General features: G+C 26.9%; 1 protein-coding gene across 5 annotated transcripts in view; it reads left to right on the plus strand.

Annotated features, from left to right (window-relative positions):
- Nucleotides 1-17445, plus strand: part of Tmod (tropomodulin) — a 52527-nt gene that overhangs the window by 13092 nt on the left and 21990 nt on the right. The window contains exon 1 of one of the 5 annotated variants that reach the window (XM_074258374.1): nucleotides 1466-1887. The exons of 3 other annotated variants lie outside the window; for them this stretch is intronic. In XM_074258374.1, coding sequence (XP_074114475.1) covers nucleotides 1756-1887 — 132 coding nt within the window. In that variant the 5' untranslated portion in view covers nucleotides 1466-1755. Of the gene's footprint in view, nucleotides 1-1465; nucleotides 1888-8876; nucleotides 8977-17445 lie in introns of those variants that run through there. One more of the 5 variants, XM_074258376.1, reaches the window with a different exon arrangement.

A 17445-nucleotide genomic window follows, 5' to 3' on the forward strand; every position in this document is an offset into this window, starting at 1 on the left:
TTAACCTCCTTTGCCAGTTTAACCAAAATATATTGTCGAAATCTCAACATGTCTCTTCATATCAGCAATTCAAACAATTGAAATAAAAATAAAGAAGCTAAATTTATAAATTTATTTTACTTTATTCATATAATTCAAATCAAAACGCTAAATGCTGGGAGTTGATAGCTGGTTGTTGGTTATGCAGAGATATATCTTCAACATCTGTCGAGAAGAGTATCATCTTTATTCGCTAAAGAGTTAAGATGCTGGCTGAAAGCTCCATCTTACGAAAGTCGTCCCATACTGTCGCGAAAGTTATTAATAAATCAAACTTTACTATATTCCGTATTTATTTATCCTGCTTAAAAATAAATCAACAAAAGAGCTTCTGTGTTTTGCTATTCTTGAGCAAAAACAAAGTTTTTTTTTTAACATTAAACCATATCTATTGCGTTCAAATTGATTAAAATTTCTTCTGTAGATAAATTAACACTCCTAAATTTTTAAAATCACTCTTTACTCTCAATATTTCATTATTATTTCAATTTGCACTCCAATAAAATTTTTTACTGAAAAAAAAATTTTTTTTTTCACTATAAAAATTTAAACGAAAAATTGAACAGGCATGTGGAGGAAAAGTTGGTCCTTGATACCCAAAAACTTGTAGAATTTTTTGGACGCTCAATTTTCGATACAAAAAAAGTTTTCTTTGTTTAGTTTGAATTTTTTGCCGTTTTTTCGCCGAAAAAAATTTCTAGAGCGCCAGAAAAATTGAAAATAATCACAAAAGTGCGTGTGTTGGTAGTTTAAAGTTTGGGACTAATATACTTGAGTTTGATTTTGATATTAAACTATTTTTATTCCGTTTTTTGGTGTAAAATTTGTGATTTTAAGCTCAAAAACCGGTTCAAAACCTGGAAAAATATTTCTTTCTGCCCAATAAAAATTTTCTTCGTTTTCAGGGCATTTTCCTTTACTAATTTCAATCTATAATAAATTTTTTAAATTCAAATTAAAAAATGTCCTGAAATTCTATGTTTCTTTTCGATCTTGATCTTAGAAGTCATCAAAGATCGATAAAAAATTTCCAAAGCTATGTTTCAATAAAAAAAAACGTTTCCTTTGTGTTTCATCGCCAACTATCATTAGTTTCCTTGCATTCTAAATAGCAATTGGATGCAGATTAAATTCGGATCAAAATCCCCAAAATTTCTGGAATAATCATCTCTAATTTTTCTCAGGGTAGAATTAGAGACAGATTGTTCTGAAAAAAAGTTCTATTTTTCATAAATCTGTGTCTCAGATTCACCTGAATCCTCTAAGGCAATATTTCACTGGCATTCATCACGCTGGTTCACACAAATAAAACGCACATAACAAAATCTACGTCTTAGTCTAACGTCTACTCTACCTAATTATACCAGATCTCAGTATTTCTGGAAACACACATGCAGATCAGACGCTTACAAACGTTTCGCGGCTCCGCTCTGTCGGGGGTGCTTCCCCACGGCGGCTGGACCTCAGTCTAGCGTGGTCCTCATCGGAGTGTAGATCAAACCATTTTAATAATTCATCATTTATCAACTTATGGAGTTTCTGTTAACTCTGTCTGAAATTTTTACCGCGATGTCATTTTCCGAGTGACCTTTTTGATTCGGTTATCCAACATTTGACTCAAGTTGTTGATCACCATCAAATGTCTCTTAGTGTCTTTGTCTTTGTCTTTTTGGGATAAAACCTCGATCAAGGATTTATTTAAAGTTTTTATTCAAAATGGCAACCACCGAGGTCTTCCAGGACTGGGACTCGCCCTACGAGACCATTTCCAGTACCAGGAAGACCACCAGAAAAACTACGACTAGGACTACAAGAAGAGAAGTCATCTCACCGCCTGTAAACAATGGGGTGAGATTATCTTTTAAATTCTTTGTTACTCTTGAGTCTTTATTTCAAAATGGCTGACTTGTTGACCGTAAATATGTCAAGTTTGATATCTGCGACGGAAATTTTGAATTTTTATAGAATTTTGAATCAATTTTTAACTAGATTAATCAATTTTTGTGGATAGTTATGGACTGATACCAAAAAAAAAATATTTGTATTAAGAAAATATACATTCTTAGCTCAACAATTTGTTAAATTGATTGAAATAATTTTTATAACACTGAACTTGACAGATATTAAAATTTTTTTAGAATTTTATAGCAATTAAATTATTAAAAAATTTCAGATGTGAAAATTAATAAAAATTACAAGCGGAAATTATTAGAAGCATTTTTTGATTGTAATTAATTTGTTAAAAAAATTTTTTAAATTCAGTATTATTCATTTTTACTTAATTTAAATAAAGCTATTCTCTTGTTTATCTATTATCCAAAGATAAATATTGATTCTCTCCTCTTCAGAAATTAACAATTAATAATAATAGAATATTAGGTCGTGATCGAGTTTCTTGAACCAAGAAATTATTAATTACATAAAAGTATTTTTTTTTTCTCGGTGCAGAGGATGCTTGAAGTTGTTGTTTTCCCAGGTTTATTTATTTTAAATCTTGAATTTTATAGGTACTTAAGTGTAACAGATGTGAGAGCAGAGTGATAGTTTCGTCAAGGTTTTAAGATGTTGGTTTTGCTACGAATAACGTTTCTATGAAGTATCTATTGATAGCTTTCATGTTTCCTACCACATTCATAACCGCTATTTTATTATAAACTCTCAAACTCGTGGAATATTTTTTTATGTAATCACCCAGAAAAAAAAAAAAAAAATAGAAAAATTGCAGTATATAATGTAACGTTGCGCTTCGGGATGAAAACTGGAAAAATTACAATTTCAGATTGTAAGTATTACACATTTTGTAAGAATTACATTGAAAGCTTTGAAAATTAACATTCAAAGTTTGAATTACAAAAATGTCATTTCAAATTGTAATTTTTCTAGTTTTCTATTTTCCGTGAAACTAAAAAATTTTTACATCCCTGTTTGAAAAGAATATCACATCATAAAAGGTACATCTAATCTTGGAAATTTTAATCTACAAATTTGGAAATAAAATTCTGACTAAAACACTAAAAATACAAAAAATTTATAAAGAATTTTTTTATTGTAGAAAATTTAATTTTTTAAAAAAAAAATCTGGAAGTTAGTTGAACGCGCAGGCTAATCCTAGAATCCTGCTAAATTTGAATTTCAAGGGTCTTAGAATGTGTTTTTTGATTAATATTTGAGCTTTTCAAGCTCAAAGCATCGTCTTCCACATTTTGAGCTCTTCGAACTTAAAATATATTTATTGAACAGCTGTAACTTTTGAATGCATCGTTCGATTTTTTTTTTTTTTTAAAGCATTCGACGCAGTTTTTAAAGCACACAGGTTTATATTGATTGGTTGAGAAATCTCGAAGATATTTTTAAAAAATACCGAAAAATACATTGATAGAAAATTTATGTTGACTCGAGAGATATTTTCTTGATCTAAGAATTTATTTTGGAAGACAAATGATTATTTTGCTTTAAGAATTTCTTGTCTTGATTTAGATTTTCTTGGCTTAAGAGCTCTATATTATCTTCAATCGATACATTTCGTTTTTCAACCAAAATAACATTATCGTTTAAAAAACTTAAAATAATTCATCAAAGTATATTTCAAAAACTAAATAGTCTTTAATTGTTGTACCAAAAAAAAATTATTTCTTGGAAATAAGTAAATTAATGACTCAAAAAAAAGCCATTGTTAACACAAGTCGGTAACATCTTGAATCAATGTTATCGCGTATCTTCAATCAAGAAACAAAAATTCTTGAAAGAAATATATCTATATCTAGTTTCAAGAGTTCAAATTTTGAAGAAAAAAAGTTTCTTGAATCAACATTGTTTTTCTAACAGTGTAAAATTTTGTAAATTTTTAAATAACTATAAATTTTGAATCCGTCGTTCGATTTTCATTTTCAAAAATTCATTCGATGCTGTTTTTTAAGCACAAAAGATGTATACAAGGTTTTATTATGATTTTTCCGTACGCTTTGAAGTTATTTGAAAAAAACATAAAAATTCCAATTTTTTTTTTTATTTCTTCGGAATTGCTCGATGGATTAACTCTAGAATCTAATCAGATCTAAATTTTCATAAACCCTTTCAAATAACGTATCCTACATAGTAAAAAAAGATCACTTGAAATAAAAGGCGCGAAATTCAATTTTTTAATTTTCGTATTAAAAAAATTCAGATTCTTTACTAGAGAATTCTTGAGCAAAAATTTATGACGTGTTTAGAGCAAAAAAATTTATTAGAGCAATAACGTAGTCAATACTGAAAATATAATACTAACACGCTCTTATTTCTCTAAGTTTATTATTATAAATTTATTAAAATTTTTTATAAATAAAAACGTTACGAAATTCGAAAATATTGTTTCGGATTCTTGCCAGGCTCTCAAGGTTATGTCATAGAATATAATCCGGAAAAATATCTATAGCTGTACAGATGTGAATATTCAACGGAATTAGGGACTCAGTTATTTTATTATAAATGATAGAAAATAAATACTATTACGCATTCAAATATTTGTCTATGAAAATGAAATATGTATTTATATTTATTTGGCGCTTCCTTATTAATAAATTCAAAAGTTTAAAATGTAAGACATGCTAAATAACCACGTTAGCCATAAACAATAATTCATAATAAACAATTACGATGCCAATGCGGAAGTGGCAGTTACAATTATTGTTAACTTATATTTTCTAATTTCTAATTCGTCAACATGTGCTTTGATAAAATTAGCTTTTACATTGTCTTTGAGTATCAATGTACTTTAAAAATTTTATTCATTGTATTGACAATTGTAATCCAAATTTAATACTATTATTAAATATACAATAAAGATAATTTAAATTTTCAAATAATTCAAATCCGCTAGGGGTATATCGATTTTTTTAAATGAGATTTGAAACTTAGGCAGTTGCAGCGGTCAAAAAAATCGAGTTAATTTTTTCATTCAAGGAGATTGATTTTTGGAAAAATTTGAAAAAAAAAAATAAAAAAATTTTTGAAATTATTTTTTTCAAATTTCTTGAAAAATTAATCTCTTTGATTGAAAAAATAAAGATTTTTGAGAAAAAAATTTTTTTCATTGAAGAAATGAACAAAAATCGAACAATTGCTCACGATGGTGATTTTTGCAAAAACAAAGAATTTGAAGCTTCAGGGCACTATGAAAAAAAAAAATCGCAGCGCTTTGAATTTTTCAAAGATTTTAGGGGACACTTGGAAGTTGAAAAATTACCGACGATATCCTTTGTTCATCCCTTTTATCCAAAGTTATACCAAATTATCCAAATATCCTTAATTATGCGAATTTTTGTCGTTTTTTCAGTTAAAGTTTTTAATTCAAAAAATTTTTTTTTGACAAAAGATATTCACAGTATCTTATAGAGAATATCGTGTAGTTTTCAAAACCGTCCTTCGATTTCATATACGATCATTATTTCCAGAGTTATTGATTGTCAAAGTGAAAAAGTACTTTTTTGCTTTGACTAATGATAACTTCGCGGCAAATCATCGTACAGGCTTTTTGATTACGTCAAATTGAAGGGCATTAAATTTTCTAAAAAAGCTTTTCAGCGAAACAATGGAAAAAACTTTTTTGAAGCCCGTAGACCTTCTTAAAGACGAAAAAAATTTGGAAAATTTTTTTTTGTAGTTTTCTTGGGATTTCTCCAGACCCGAACATGATAAAAAATTTTCATGGTCATATCTGGAAACTAGACACTTGAAGCTACAATTTGCTTTTTTTTTGCTGTATGATCATTTTTCTCGAAGTTACAGCTTGTTGAAAATCACTCCAACATTTCGAATTTTTTTTATATCCCTTAATTTTTGCGACTAGTGTATTTATATATATGTATTTATGAAAAATACATCAAAATGCATGTGGGTACTCAAATGAAAGCTTTTGACGAGTGTAACATCAAGATGAGCTTATATCTTTAAAAATATCATAAGTTGACAAAATACAACATAATTTCTTAATTATTGACATGTTTAAAAATATAAGCTCATTCTGATGGTACACTCATCGAGAGCTATCATTTAAGTACCCACATCAATTTTTCGTACATTATATGTATATGATGTTTCTGATATTTGTGAAATATATAAAATATGTCAAAAATGCATGTGGGTACTCAAATGAAAGCTCTTAATGAGTGTAACATCAAGATGAGCTTATATCTTTAAAAATGTCAATAATTAAGAAATGACCTTGTACCTTGAGAACTATTGACATTTTTAAAAATATAAGCTCACCTCGACATTATACGCATTGAGACCTTTTCTTTGAGTACCCACATCAATTTTTCATATATTTATATATATTATATATATATATGTATATATGAAAAATATATCAAAATGCATGTGGGTACTCAAATGAAAGCTCTCGATGAGTGTAACGACGAAATGAGTTTATAACCTAAAAAATATCATAAATTGACAAAATACAACATAATTTCTTAATTATTGACATTTTTAAAAATATAAGCTCATCCTAATATTACAATCATCAAGAGCTTTCATTTAAGTACCCACATGAATTTTTCATATATTTTATATATATATATATATATATATATATATATATATATATATATATATATATATATATATATATATATATATATATATATATATGATATTTCTGATATTTGTGAAATATATAAAATATGTTAAAAATGCATGTGGGTACTCAAATGAAAGCTCTTGATGAGTGTAACATCAAGATGAGCTTATATCTTTAAAAACGTCAATACTTAAGAAAGTACAGCGCAATTTAACAAAATTCATTATTTAATAAAGCAAAATTTTATTCATTAATAGTTCACAAGTCTCAGCAGTCACGTAATGACTGCAAGGTTGCTAGTTATAATCATTATTATTTTTCTTATTATAATTCAACAACGATTAAGTGTTAGATTTTATCCAGAAGGCAACGAAAACCTTTCCCTGAGAATTAATCATCATACTTTCTCATAGTAATTCTATTGTACTTTTAAAAAATGTCTACTGTCATCTAATTAAAGTTGACTTTATTCACATCTATTGTATAAAAATAATTAGAGGTTAGAGACTAGTTTGTTCAAACATTTTTTTTTAATAAAAAATTATATCTGCGGTTAAAAAATTCCGTAGGAATTTTTTATTTAATTGAATATTTGTATTTATGACGCGGGTATTAAAAATTTTTATTTTTAAATAAAATAAGTAAAAATAAATTGAGAAATTAATGGAGAATAAAAACGTCTGAACCTCATGTATGTTAAACATGGCTGCAGTTAATAAACAAACAGATAGTAAAAGGCGATTGGTAGCAAGTAACGAGTGATATCATCATCACATTGCTGTATACTACCAATATTACAGACTATGACCTCATACCGATTAAATTGTCCCTGAATTAAATTAAATTCACATTTGTGCTGTTATGCGCTATTTATTTCCACGCATTTAATTTGTTTATTCATTCATCTTCTCTAATAAAGGAACTATTGATTAAAATGAGATATTTCTGATTCAAGGAATAAATGCATTGATTTTTGCGATATAATTACAATACATAGTACTTCAACTTATCAAAACGCCGACAAAATTATTATTTACATTGATCAGAAGTATCAATGCATTTTAAATTCTACACGACTTACAAAAACATCTTTAATTGAAATTTTATTGATAAATCGTGAATATATTAGTATCTAAGAAGATCCTGTGAAAATTTCAAGTCAATCGGTCAAGCCGTTTCGGAGAAATATTCCTCACCAACTTTGAAAACATAAATTCGAGAAAAACGCATTTGAAGTTTTGGCTATTATTTAAACTAAGTTAAAACGTCTTTACAAATACGCTCATTACTCCGAAACTATTTACCGGATTACTTTGAAATTTACAGACAATATTCTCGAATATATATACATTCAAAATATGCAAAAAAAATTTCGATTTATTCAAAATTACAAGTGTATATAACCCCTTAATAATTGTAGTAATTACATTGATTTTAAGCGTCGATAAAATTCTAAAACGTCGTATATAATATCAGGGCAATTTCAATTGCAACTTGAACATAATATTTTTACTAAAAACTACTAAAATTGATGAAATAATTGATCAAAATAGTATTTACATTGACTTTGAGCATCAATACACTCTGAAATGTGACTCATCTTTAAAAATGCTTATAATTTGAATTATATCAATGAGAAAAATAACATTTACATTGATTTTGTGAATCAATGCACTCAAAAAACGTAATTTATCATGCAAAGTACTTCAAAATCAAAATCTCAACCCAATGTTATCATAGTTATGAACATTTTAATTTTAGATAATAATAATAATAATAACAGCCGTCATCACATAATTATTACAATCATAACCATATACTAATAATAATAGAACGTATAGAGAATGAAATGAAAAAAACCTTGACATATGGATTGTTATGGATAAAGAGTAAAGATGATTTTTAAATATTTATCTAGAGGTGAAAGTTGATTGTGGGATAGTTAAGAATGTCCATATTCAACGTTTAACACAATACTGTACCATTACTATGTCTACAATTACACTTATGGATGCATCTATACACACTAACTCATGCGCTCGCTGTATAAGTGGTCTACATAGGTGATGCATTCAAGAGATTCATTCGAACATTACATATTACCACACACACACAAAACATCTACAATTATACTTGTATGCGTTCTTTCACTTACTTAAAATTACATTCACACACATCCGGAGTCACGTTATTATTCACACGCACATCCAATGCCTTACAAGCACACAACTCAATTTAAAGTCGAGTAAATTCTCAATTCTCAGTCACTCTATCGCTCTCTTGTAAACAACATCCATAATAGTACTTTTTTACAAGTTTGTTTTTGTTTAAAATTTAAACTTTAAGTTTGCTGAATTTTTTGATTTTTTTTTTTTTCGGTAAGTTTATTATTAATTAAATTAAATAAAAATTAAAATAAAAAATTACGGAAAACAAAATTTTTAAATTGTAAAAAAAATAAATTTCCGGCTTTTAAATTAACGTCGCTGAGGAAAGCGTTATTAAATTACGTAACGAGTGCAATCGTTATTAAATTACTTACCTTAGACGATAACGATGTAAATATCTAATCGTCCATTGATAGTATTATTTATTTACGGTAATGGTAATGACCTACCGCAATACAATTATTTTACAATCAATTTAAACGTTGGCAAATTAAAGTTACTCGAAATACATCCATTAAATATTTACGACGATTTGTGTGCGTATATATTTGTAATTTATTAAACATATAATTTGGTACTGTATTTATTTATATATATATATATATATATATATATATATATATATATATATATATATATATCTATATATAATATATATATATATTTAGATACAAAGTTTAAGTGATAATATAGCTGAAAAGTCTTTGGCAAAGGAAAACATACTTAGCCTGAGCTTGCTTGAGTTTTAGTTTCATTCACACGTTTGTCAGTTAAATCTATTTGGGGAAACCTACGGATGAAGGAAATCTTTTTATTACCGGACATTATTTTTTTTTATTATATTTATTGTTATTGCAGCAAAAATTTATTTTAAGTGAATTTTTTTTAGAAGAGTACTTGTTTGAAAAAGTAGAAATTGTTTGACTATAAAAAAAAAAATTTTTGCACACCTTATAAGCGAAGCGTTGAAGTTGTGCTCTACTCTCGACATTTCAAAAAAAGTTTAATTGTAATAATTTGTCAGGCATATAAAATATATTTCAATAACAATTGTTTTGTTTAACATAGTAAATAATAACATTAAACATAATAATGTTAAACGCGCTTGCGCGCGCAAATTTAAATTCTAGTTATTTATTAAAAATCTAATATATGACTGTGGATTTTGTTGTATATCTATCTATACATATTAATATAGTATTTTTTTTTCTCACATTTGTATATTTTATTTCAATCAATTTTATTGTGAAAAATGAGATTATGAGGGGTGCACTTTTGGATTTTCCAAATTTGTCTTAAGTTCAACTTAGAAAATTTTTTTAAAATTAGAAACAAAATTTTTCATAAATTAAATGATTTTCCAAACTTTTTTTTAATTTACACTCTTTTTTTTTGTAATTAAAAGCTGAAAGTTTTCTATAAAATTAAAAATTTGTTTATTTGTTACTTATTATTTTATAAATTTTTGGTATAACTGAAAATCTCTAAATTTAAAAATTTTCATGATTTAAAATTTTTTTTTACGAATTTTATCTAAAAAATTTTTGAACTCACGACTTCTTGCACGCCTCAAAAGCGAAGCAGATGAGGTAGTGCTCTACTTTCGCCTTACAAAAATCAAGGAATTTTTTGAAATAAAATTGTCCCTATTTATTTTCTATCGCACTTGTTTCACACTAGTTTCAACACTTATGAAATTTTTAAAAGACATTTTGCTTTTTAAATTAGAAAAAAAAAAATTTCCTAAAATTTAACTTAAAAAATTTTTCAAAATTATTTAAAAATTTAATTCTTTTCAAATTAAAAACAAAATTTTTCATAAATTAAAATTTTCTAATTTAATAATTGTTCGAAAAAATTTTTTTGAACAAAACATTTTTTTTACAAATTTAACTAAAAAATTTGTTTAAAAAAAATTTTTTTCAGAGCTAAAATTATAAAAACTATTTTTTATCCTCAAGAATCATTTTATGGCTTATTTAATTTGAAAAAAAAAATCCTAATCAGAAGTTAAGTATTAAATTTTAAATAAAAACAATTTCCTGTTTTCTCGGATGAAATCCTTTTACAAAAAATAAATAATAATTACCATAGCAATTTAACCTTCTATTTATAAATATCTATAATTAATATTCCACTTGTATTTTTTAACTTTCTTGAATTATAAATACACAAGTATCACTTTGAATTTATTATGTGAATCCTAGCATGAAATTCAACGCTTGGTAAGTCATGACTCTCATACTACATACCACAAACATACACTTCTCCATTTCATCCTACCGCATTTCAACTATTTTACAGGAAGAAAATTCTCGAGACGATCTCGAAAAAAATTAATATTATTTTTAAAACCTCTCTATATATCTTCTCGTTCATTGATCTCAAAACGAAGTTATACATTTGATCATTTTTAGTCTGGAAAAAATAAATAGTGATGTAAAAAAATTTTTAATTTACGGGGTAGGTACAGTCGGAGCTATGAAAAGAAAATGAGTATTGTTAAAAATTTTTTTTCGACACTAAATTTATTTTATCAAATAAATAACACCGAGTTACTGTATTATATTTTAACTTGACTTGAACAAAATTGAAAAAAAAAATATTTATTGCAAACAAAGTTATCACCACCTTTGTCGGAGCCGGTTGCTCAAGTAGTTGCTCAAGTGCTTCGAGGTGACCATCTTAACTCTTTATTAGTTCAGTCAAAATCAATCAAACAAGAAATAATCATTTGTTTAATTGTAAATCTAGTACAAAGATCAAAGCTTTTTTTTTTAATTTTAAAATTGAGATAATGACAGCCTCTAACAGTTCACTCGCGAATTTTTTAGAAAAAATTAGGATTTTATTGTTGGAAAAAATCGAAATTAAAAAAATTAATCCTTCGATCAAGTACTAGCTTTTTATACTTTTGATTAACTGTGAAAATTTTATTAAAATCCGTCGGGTGGTTTTTTAATTACGATCATCACGGACTTTGAAAATTTAGTTTAGAGAGTTACAAGTTTAAAGTTTTGGTCTTGGCAAAAGAATTATCTTTTTCTATAATTTTAAAAAATTTATCACTCAAAAACTGTGAATTTTAATTAAATTTTATAAGAATGTTTGTTTTAAAATTACCCAAATTAATTAAAAAAAAATTAATTCGGACCAAGAAAAATTTTTAAACAATTATTTCTAAACAATATTTCATCTCGGATTTTGTAGAGTATCTCGGAAATTTTTTTCTTGTCATATATCTTAAAAAATATTTCTTAAATTTTTAAGAAATATTTTCCGGATATCAAACTCTAAGAAAATACAAAAAATTAATTTCTACACTGATAAAAAAATTTATTTTCATTAAAGAGGAAAAATTTTGAGCCAAAAAAAATAATTTTTATTCTAACTTTGAATGTCAATTTTTATTCACATGTAAAATTGCAAGAGGAGAACTGATTGAAACCTCGAGATAACCAAATGTTATTTTAGCTAATTAGAATAAAAATAATCAAAGATGGTAGTTTTGACGTAGGACATATTTATTCGGCAACAAATGCTTGAGCATTAATCAAATCATAAGATCTCGTGGAATCCTCAAGTTAGTCAAGTTTCAAAGTATCTATATCTACAACAAATAAAAACAACTGCCAAATTCTTTGGCCAGGTATTTCAACATAAAGTACAAATAAATTCTATATGCTATGCACCGCACAAAGATCACCGTAAATCACACACGCGCACGATTTCCGTTTTATTCTTTCCACCAAATCTTTTTCTTTCTTCATATTTTTGTTCTTTGTTCCTCAAAATCTTTCAACAGCTATTATAAGCTTACATTTTTTTCTTCTGCCCTCGGAAGATACTAAAAATACATTTGTAAGCCACAATACATTTTTTTTCGGTAAAAGTATCGTCAGATTTGTGGCATTTTGCAAACTGTAATTATTAAGGGCTCAAATGTTGCCGTTAGAAAATTTTTTCGACTTATATTCTGCTTTTATAAAAATGAAACTCATGTTTTTAGATTACATTTCTCTTCAAAAATTACAACTGTTGTATTTTATTTAAATTCTGGATAAAATATCAGAACTACGAGAAAAATCACAATTTTGTTAAGAATTAAATTTCTAACAAAAAAAAGCTCTCTAATCAGTTATATATTAAATATTCAACCCAAAAATTTAAATTTTAAATTTAAAAACCAAAATTTCTCATAAAATTCCTAAAAAAATATTATTATTACTTGAAATTCAATTTCTGTCTAAACTATGAAAAGTATAAAAAAATCATAAAGAATATTTCGCGACCCAAATGCCAAAAGGGCGCATATCAATTTATACGCCCTTTTAACTTTGCAATGCCAAAAGGGCGTATAAATTTTTTTTTTTTTACTAATCGCTCTATTAACACTTTCTAATTCTAAAAATAAAAAAATAAATTTCCAAAGCCAAAAGGGCGCATGTTTTAACTCATACGCCCTTTTTAGCTTCAGGACATTGAAAATTTAGTGACCTAAAGACAGAAGGGCGCATAATTTTTTTTGCCGATTGCTTCGAATTGTAATTTATATGTTACTAATTTTGCTGCATAATTGAAAATCTGTATTGATTATTAAATTACAAATAGGTATTTTTAAAGGTTATTAAGGCAAAGACTCAGTTATTGACATTTGCAATTTTATTTTAATTAAAGAAAACAAATCAACTCTGATAAATTAATAAACATAATTTTTAAATTATAAATTTTAAGAAAATTGGTTTTTTGAGAACATTTGATTTTTTTAATTAGAATAAAATTGTAAGTGTCAAACAACTAGGCCAGTGTCAATAACTGGCTCTTTTACCTTTCAACAATTTTAATACAAATTCTGTTTAAAATTTTAATTGAAAAAGATAAAAAAAAGTTGCGATATCTAACATGGTTGCTGAGTCAGAGGCGCGAAATTCAACAATATGAAATGATCTGGATTTATTTTTTAGTTAAATTTTATATTTCAGAGCAAAATTGAAAGTTTTTTTATATGCCCTTTTAGCTAAACTTTTTCTAAAGTCAAAAGGGCGTATGTTTTGAAATATGCCTCTTAGGCATTAGTAAGTTGAAAAATTTTTTTTGACAAATCTTTACAATTTAAGCAGTTTGAAAAAGTATTTTCTTCCATGTAAAGAATAAATTGTAGCGTTAAAATGATAAATATTATAAAGTGATTGTTAAAATCACAATTTTACTGTTTGAAATGGTAATTTTCGCAATTGATCATTACCCTTATTAAAAAAAAGAATTAAAAATGATCTCACGTGTTAAATACCCATAAGAAATAGTATTAAAAAGAATTTGAAGGATTAGAAGGTATTCAAAATGATTAAAAATCAAATCATTCTGAATTATTTTTTTTAATGAGGGTACTTATTATAAATCGACTATTACTTATTACAGTTTACTTTTTTCCGTGTTGTAAAAAATTCAATTTCCCACAAAAAAGGTCTCTTACAATTTTTTCCTATCTCCAATATTTCCCTCAGAATTTAAACTTCAAACGAATATCGTGATATCTAAATTCGCGAAAAAATAAATTCAGGGGCTTCCCATCATCACCCTCAGCTGCGCCATCTAGCGTTTACGACAATGACCTAGAAATACCGGTATAAAATTTTTCCGTCTTAAATTTAATTGTTGAAAAATGGAAAAATAAAATAAAAGAGGCCTAGGTCATGGACAATGATTAATGATAATAAAACATTAAAAACCTCGGAATATTATGATAAAAAATGAGGATAAAATAAAAAATGATTGGGCAGTTAGTACTCGAGAAGGCCAGTGGCCGCGCTCTATTACTTTGTTATAAATAATCACAAGCTCGACTGATGATGTCCAAGTATAGACCTTTGGGCGGGTGCCAGTTAACTGACGAGGAGAGCTCAGAGCAGAGGCTTTAGCTATTTTCTGACTGACTAAAACTTATTCATCTCTCTCTTTTTTAAATTGTCTATGTTCCTTTGTGAGAAGGCAATTGGTCACTCCTTCAATAGCTTCAGCATCTCCAAAATTTCTATCCTTCGGAGGCATAAACTCATGGATATTTTCTTAAATTTATCCAAATTAAATCTCAAAAAATGACAATGCCCCTCCACTTTTCACCATTGTCACCAGCTTAATGTCTAATAATACATTTAAATGTATGATTAGATATGTTTTACCTATTTTTAGACTCCCGGTTGGGTTCGGAGCGACCTTGACGCTTGGGGAAGACCTTGATGTTATGGAAAAACATTTAATGCCATCATTATTTTAGTTCCTCATCCCACCCGCGACTTATCATTAGTTCTATTTTTAACTTTAATAATTAGTCATTTTTATTTCTGTTATTAATATTCTTGTTTTGTTGTCGGGTTTTTTTTTTGTCTGACGGACATGGGCCGTGACGTGACGGGTCACGGTGAAATCCGTCGCGAATATTAAGGCTTGTCGCAGCTAAATGGCCCTTGGAGACACAATGCCTGTTAAGCATAAAGTAGGAGTAAATAGAAATAGTTGAAAATTTAATTTTATATTGTGTCTCCGGATTTTACTTAATTAGTTGCTGAGTTTAATTACACTTTATTTTATTTATGCCTAAATGGTTAAAAATACTGAAAAATTTTATAGAACCTTTTTTGTATGAAATTTGAGGGGCACAACCAGTGTGACAGTCTAAAAAAAAGGCGATTTTTGGGAATTAAAATAAAAAAAGCTCTTGAATGAATTATTTAAAAATTTTAAGGGTATGCTAATACATATTTTAAGAATATACAGAAAAATTTTTTAAGAAAAAAATAGAATATTTTTCGAGGCGCCAAAAAAAAAGGTCCTCCACTGCTAGAGTGATTCCGGCCTTCTTCGTGGATAAATCTAAAAAAAAAAAAAAAAAAAAAAAATTCTCGTTAAGGTAGAACCCTCGCGATTTCCGTAGTCAAAAGTTTATGTTAGAGTGTACGGTACACATACTTGAGAGTCATTATTGACAAGCCCAAAACTTTTTGCTGTTTATGTACTTATTTTAGCCAATCACAAACGAGAAACTGATCGTTTGAAATGTCTGGCAACACTGCATGAGCGTTAAGATACTTTATAGTGGTTACACTGTAGTATTTTGGACCAACTGTAGACTAACCTCTGTTTTGATACATGCGTTTATTTATTTATTTACATACATTTATTCGGAAATATAATTTCAATGTCTGAAAAAAAATAATTGACAGTATTGTTTTGTTTTTTCAGAAAAATCAGTAATTAAATTTTTTGTGTTGATGTATTAACTGATTTTAAATTTTACTATTTTTTATTATCTCATCTGACTATCATTTTTATAACTTATCAAGGATTAATATATATTATTATATTAAAATTATTAACTTTTTTGAATTTTTAATAAATATAGAAAAATACTTATTTTCATAAAATAATCATTGTTATTTTTTTTTTAAATAAATAAAATTAATAACTATAATATTACACCTAACGTACATTAAACTTTTCAAATTTTTCAGCGCATACGCGTCTCATACTTTTTTCGGGGCTCACAAAACTTGCGTTGTTGCCATAGCTTTATTAACGTACCCCTTCCTCGGCTAAAGTCTGGTAAATTTTTCATTACTTATTAATAAATATTTGTAAAACTGTGTGGTAATTATCAATGAAATTATTTTTAAAAAATTGTTTAATTGTTAGTTAACGTTACTCTAGTTTTTTAAAAAGATCCTAAGAAAAGTTTCTGAGATATAAAAATGTTTGTAGGTAAACTTTTGGATATCGCGTATACCGTAATGTATAAGAGCGTTCAAAATTCAAACTCTGAAATTAATTATCTCTGAAACTAGATGGTAAAAAATTTTTAAATTACGCCAATCGATACAGAATTATATAAACATTAATCTGCCAAAATTAAAAAAAAATCCTAAAAAACGACTCTGGCGAGGGTACTACCTTAAACCAGAAAATATTGTTCGTACGATGACCCAGGGTCGGAAAAAAAATCAAAAATTGACAAAATTGCGGCATTTTTTAAAAAAAAGTTGAATTTTACCCAAAAATTTTAGTCGTTTTTGGCCTGCCAAAATTCGATTTTTGATCAGATCAAAAAACTAGAAGGTCATTGTATGGAAAACTATATACAGACTATCCAGAAAAAAATTTGGTAGTGTGAAGTCCGTCAATAAGTTTAGAAATCGTAGCTTTTTGAAATTAGCAAAATAGTTAAAATCACATTTTCGTCGACTGCATTGATGTATAACTTTTGATTGAAAAGAGATTGCTAATTTTTGATAAATTTATGTAAAAGCTCATAAAATTCCCTTTAATTTGACGTATATGACTTTGAAATTTTGACCACTTTTAGTTATTTTATCAAAGTTAAGAGTTCTATTAAACCATTTTCAAGCAATGTGCAGTACAAGTAACTTGTGAATGTTATTCTATCGAGAATTCTTAACAGATCTTAATTAAATTTAGTATACAGATTCCTTGGACAATTAGCTTGCATGAGCCTTAAAATGAGCGAAATCCTTCAGTTAGTTCAGAAATAGTAGCTCTTAAAAATGATTAAAATAGTAAAAATTACGTTTAAAAAATTTTTAATATCCGTCAACAGTGTTATAATTTTTTCACTAAAAAAATGACATTTGAGATGTCACTTGACAATTTTTTAGGTTTTTTTTAAAA

This window comes from Cotesia typhae, unplaced genomic scaffold (assembly GCF_013202065.1).
Source record: "Cotesia typhae breed Kobodo isofemale line unplaced genomic scaffold, CoteBio_Ctyphae scaffold_91, whole genome shotgun sequence".
Lineage (NCBI taxonomy): Eukaryota > Metazoa > Arthropoda > Insecta > Hymenoptera > Braconidae > Cotesia > Cotesia typhae.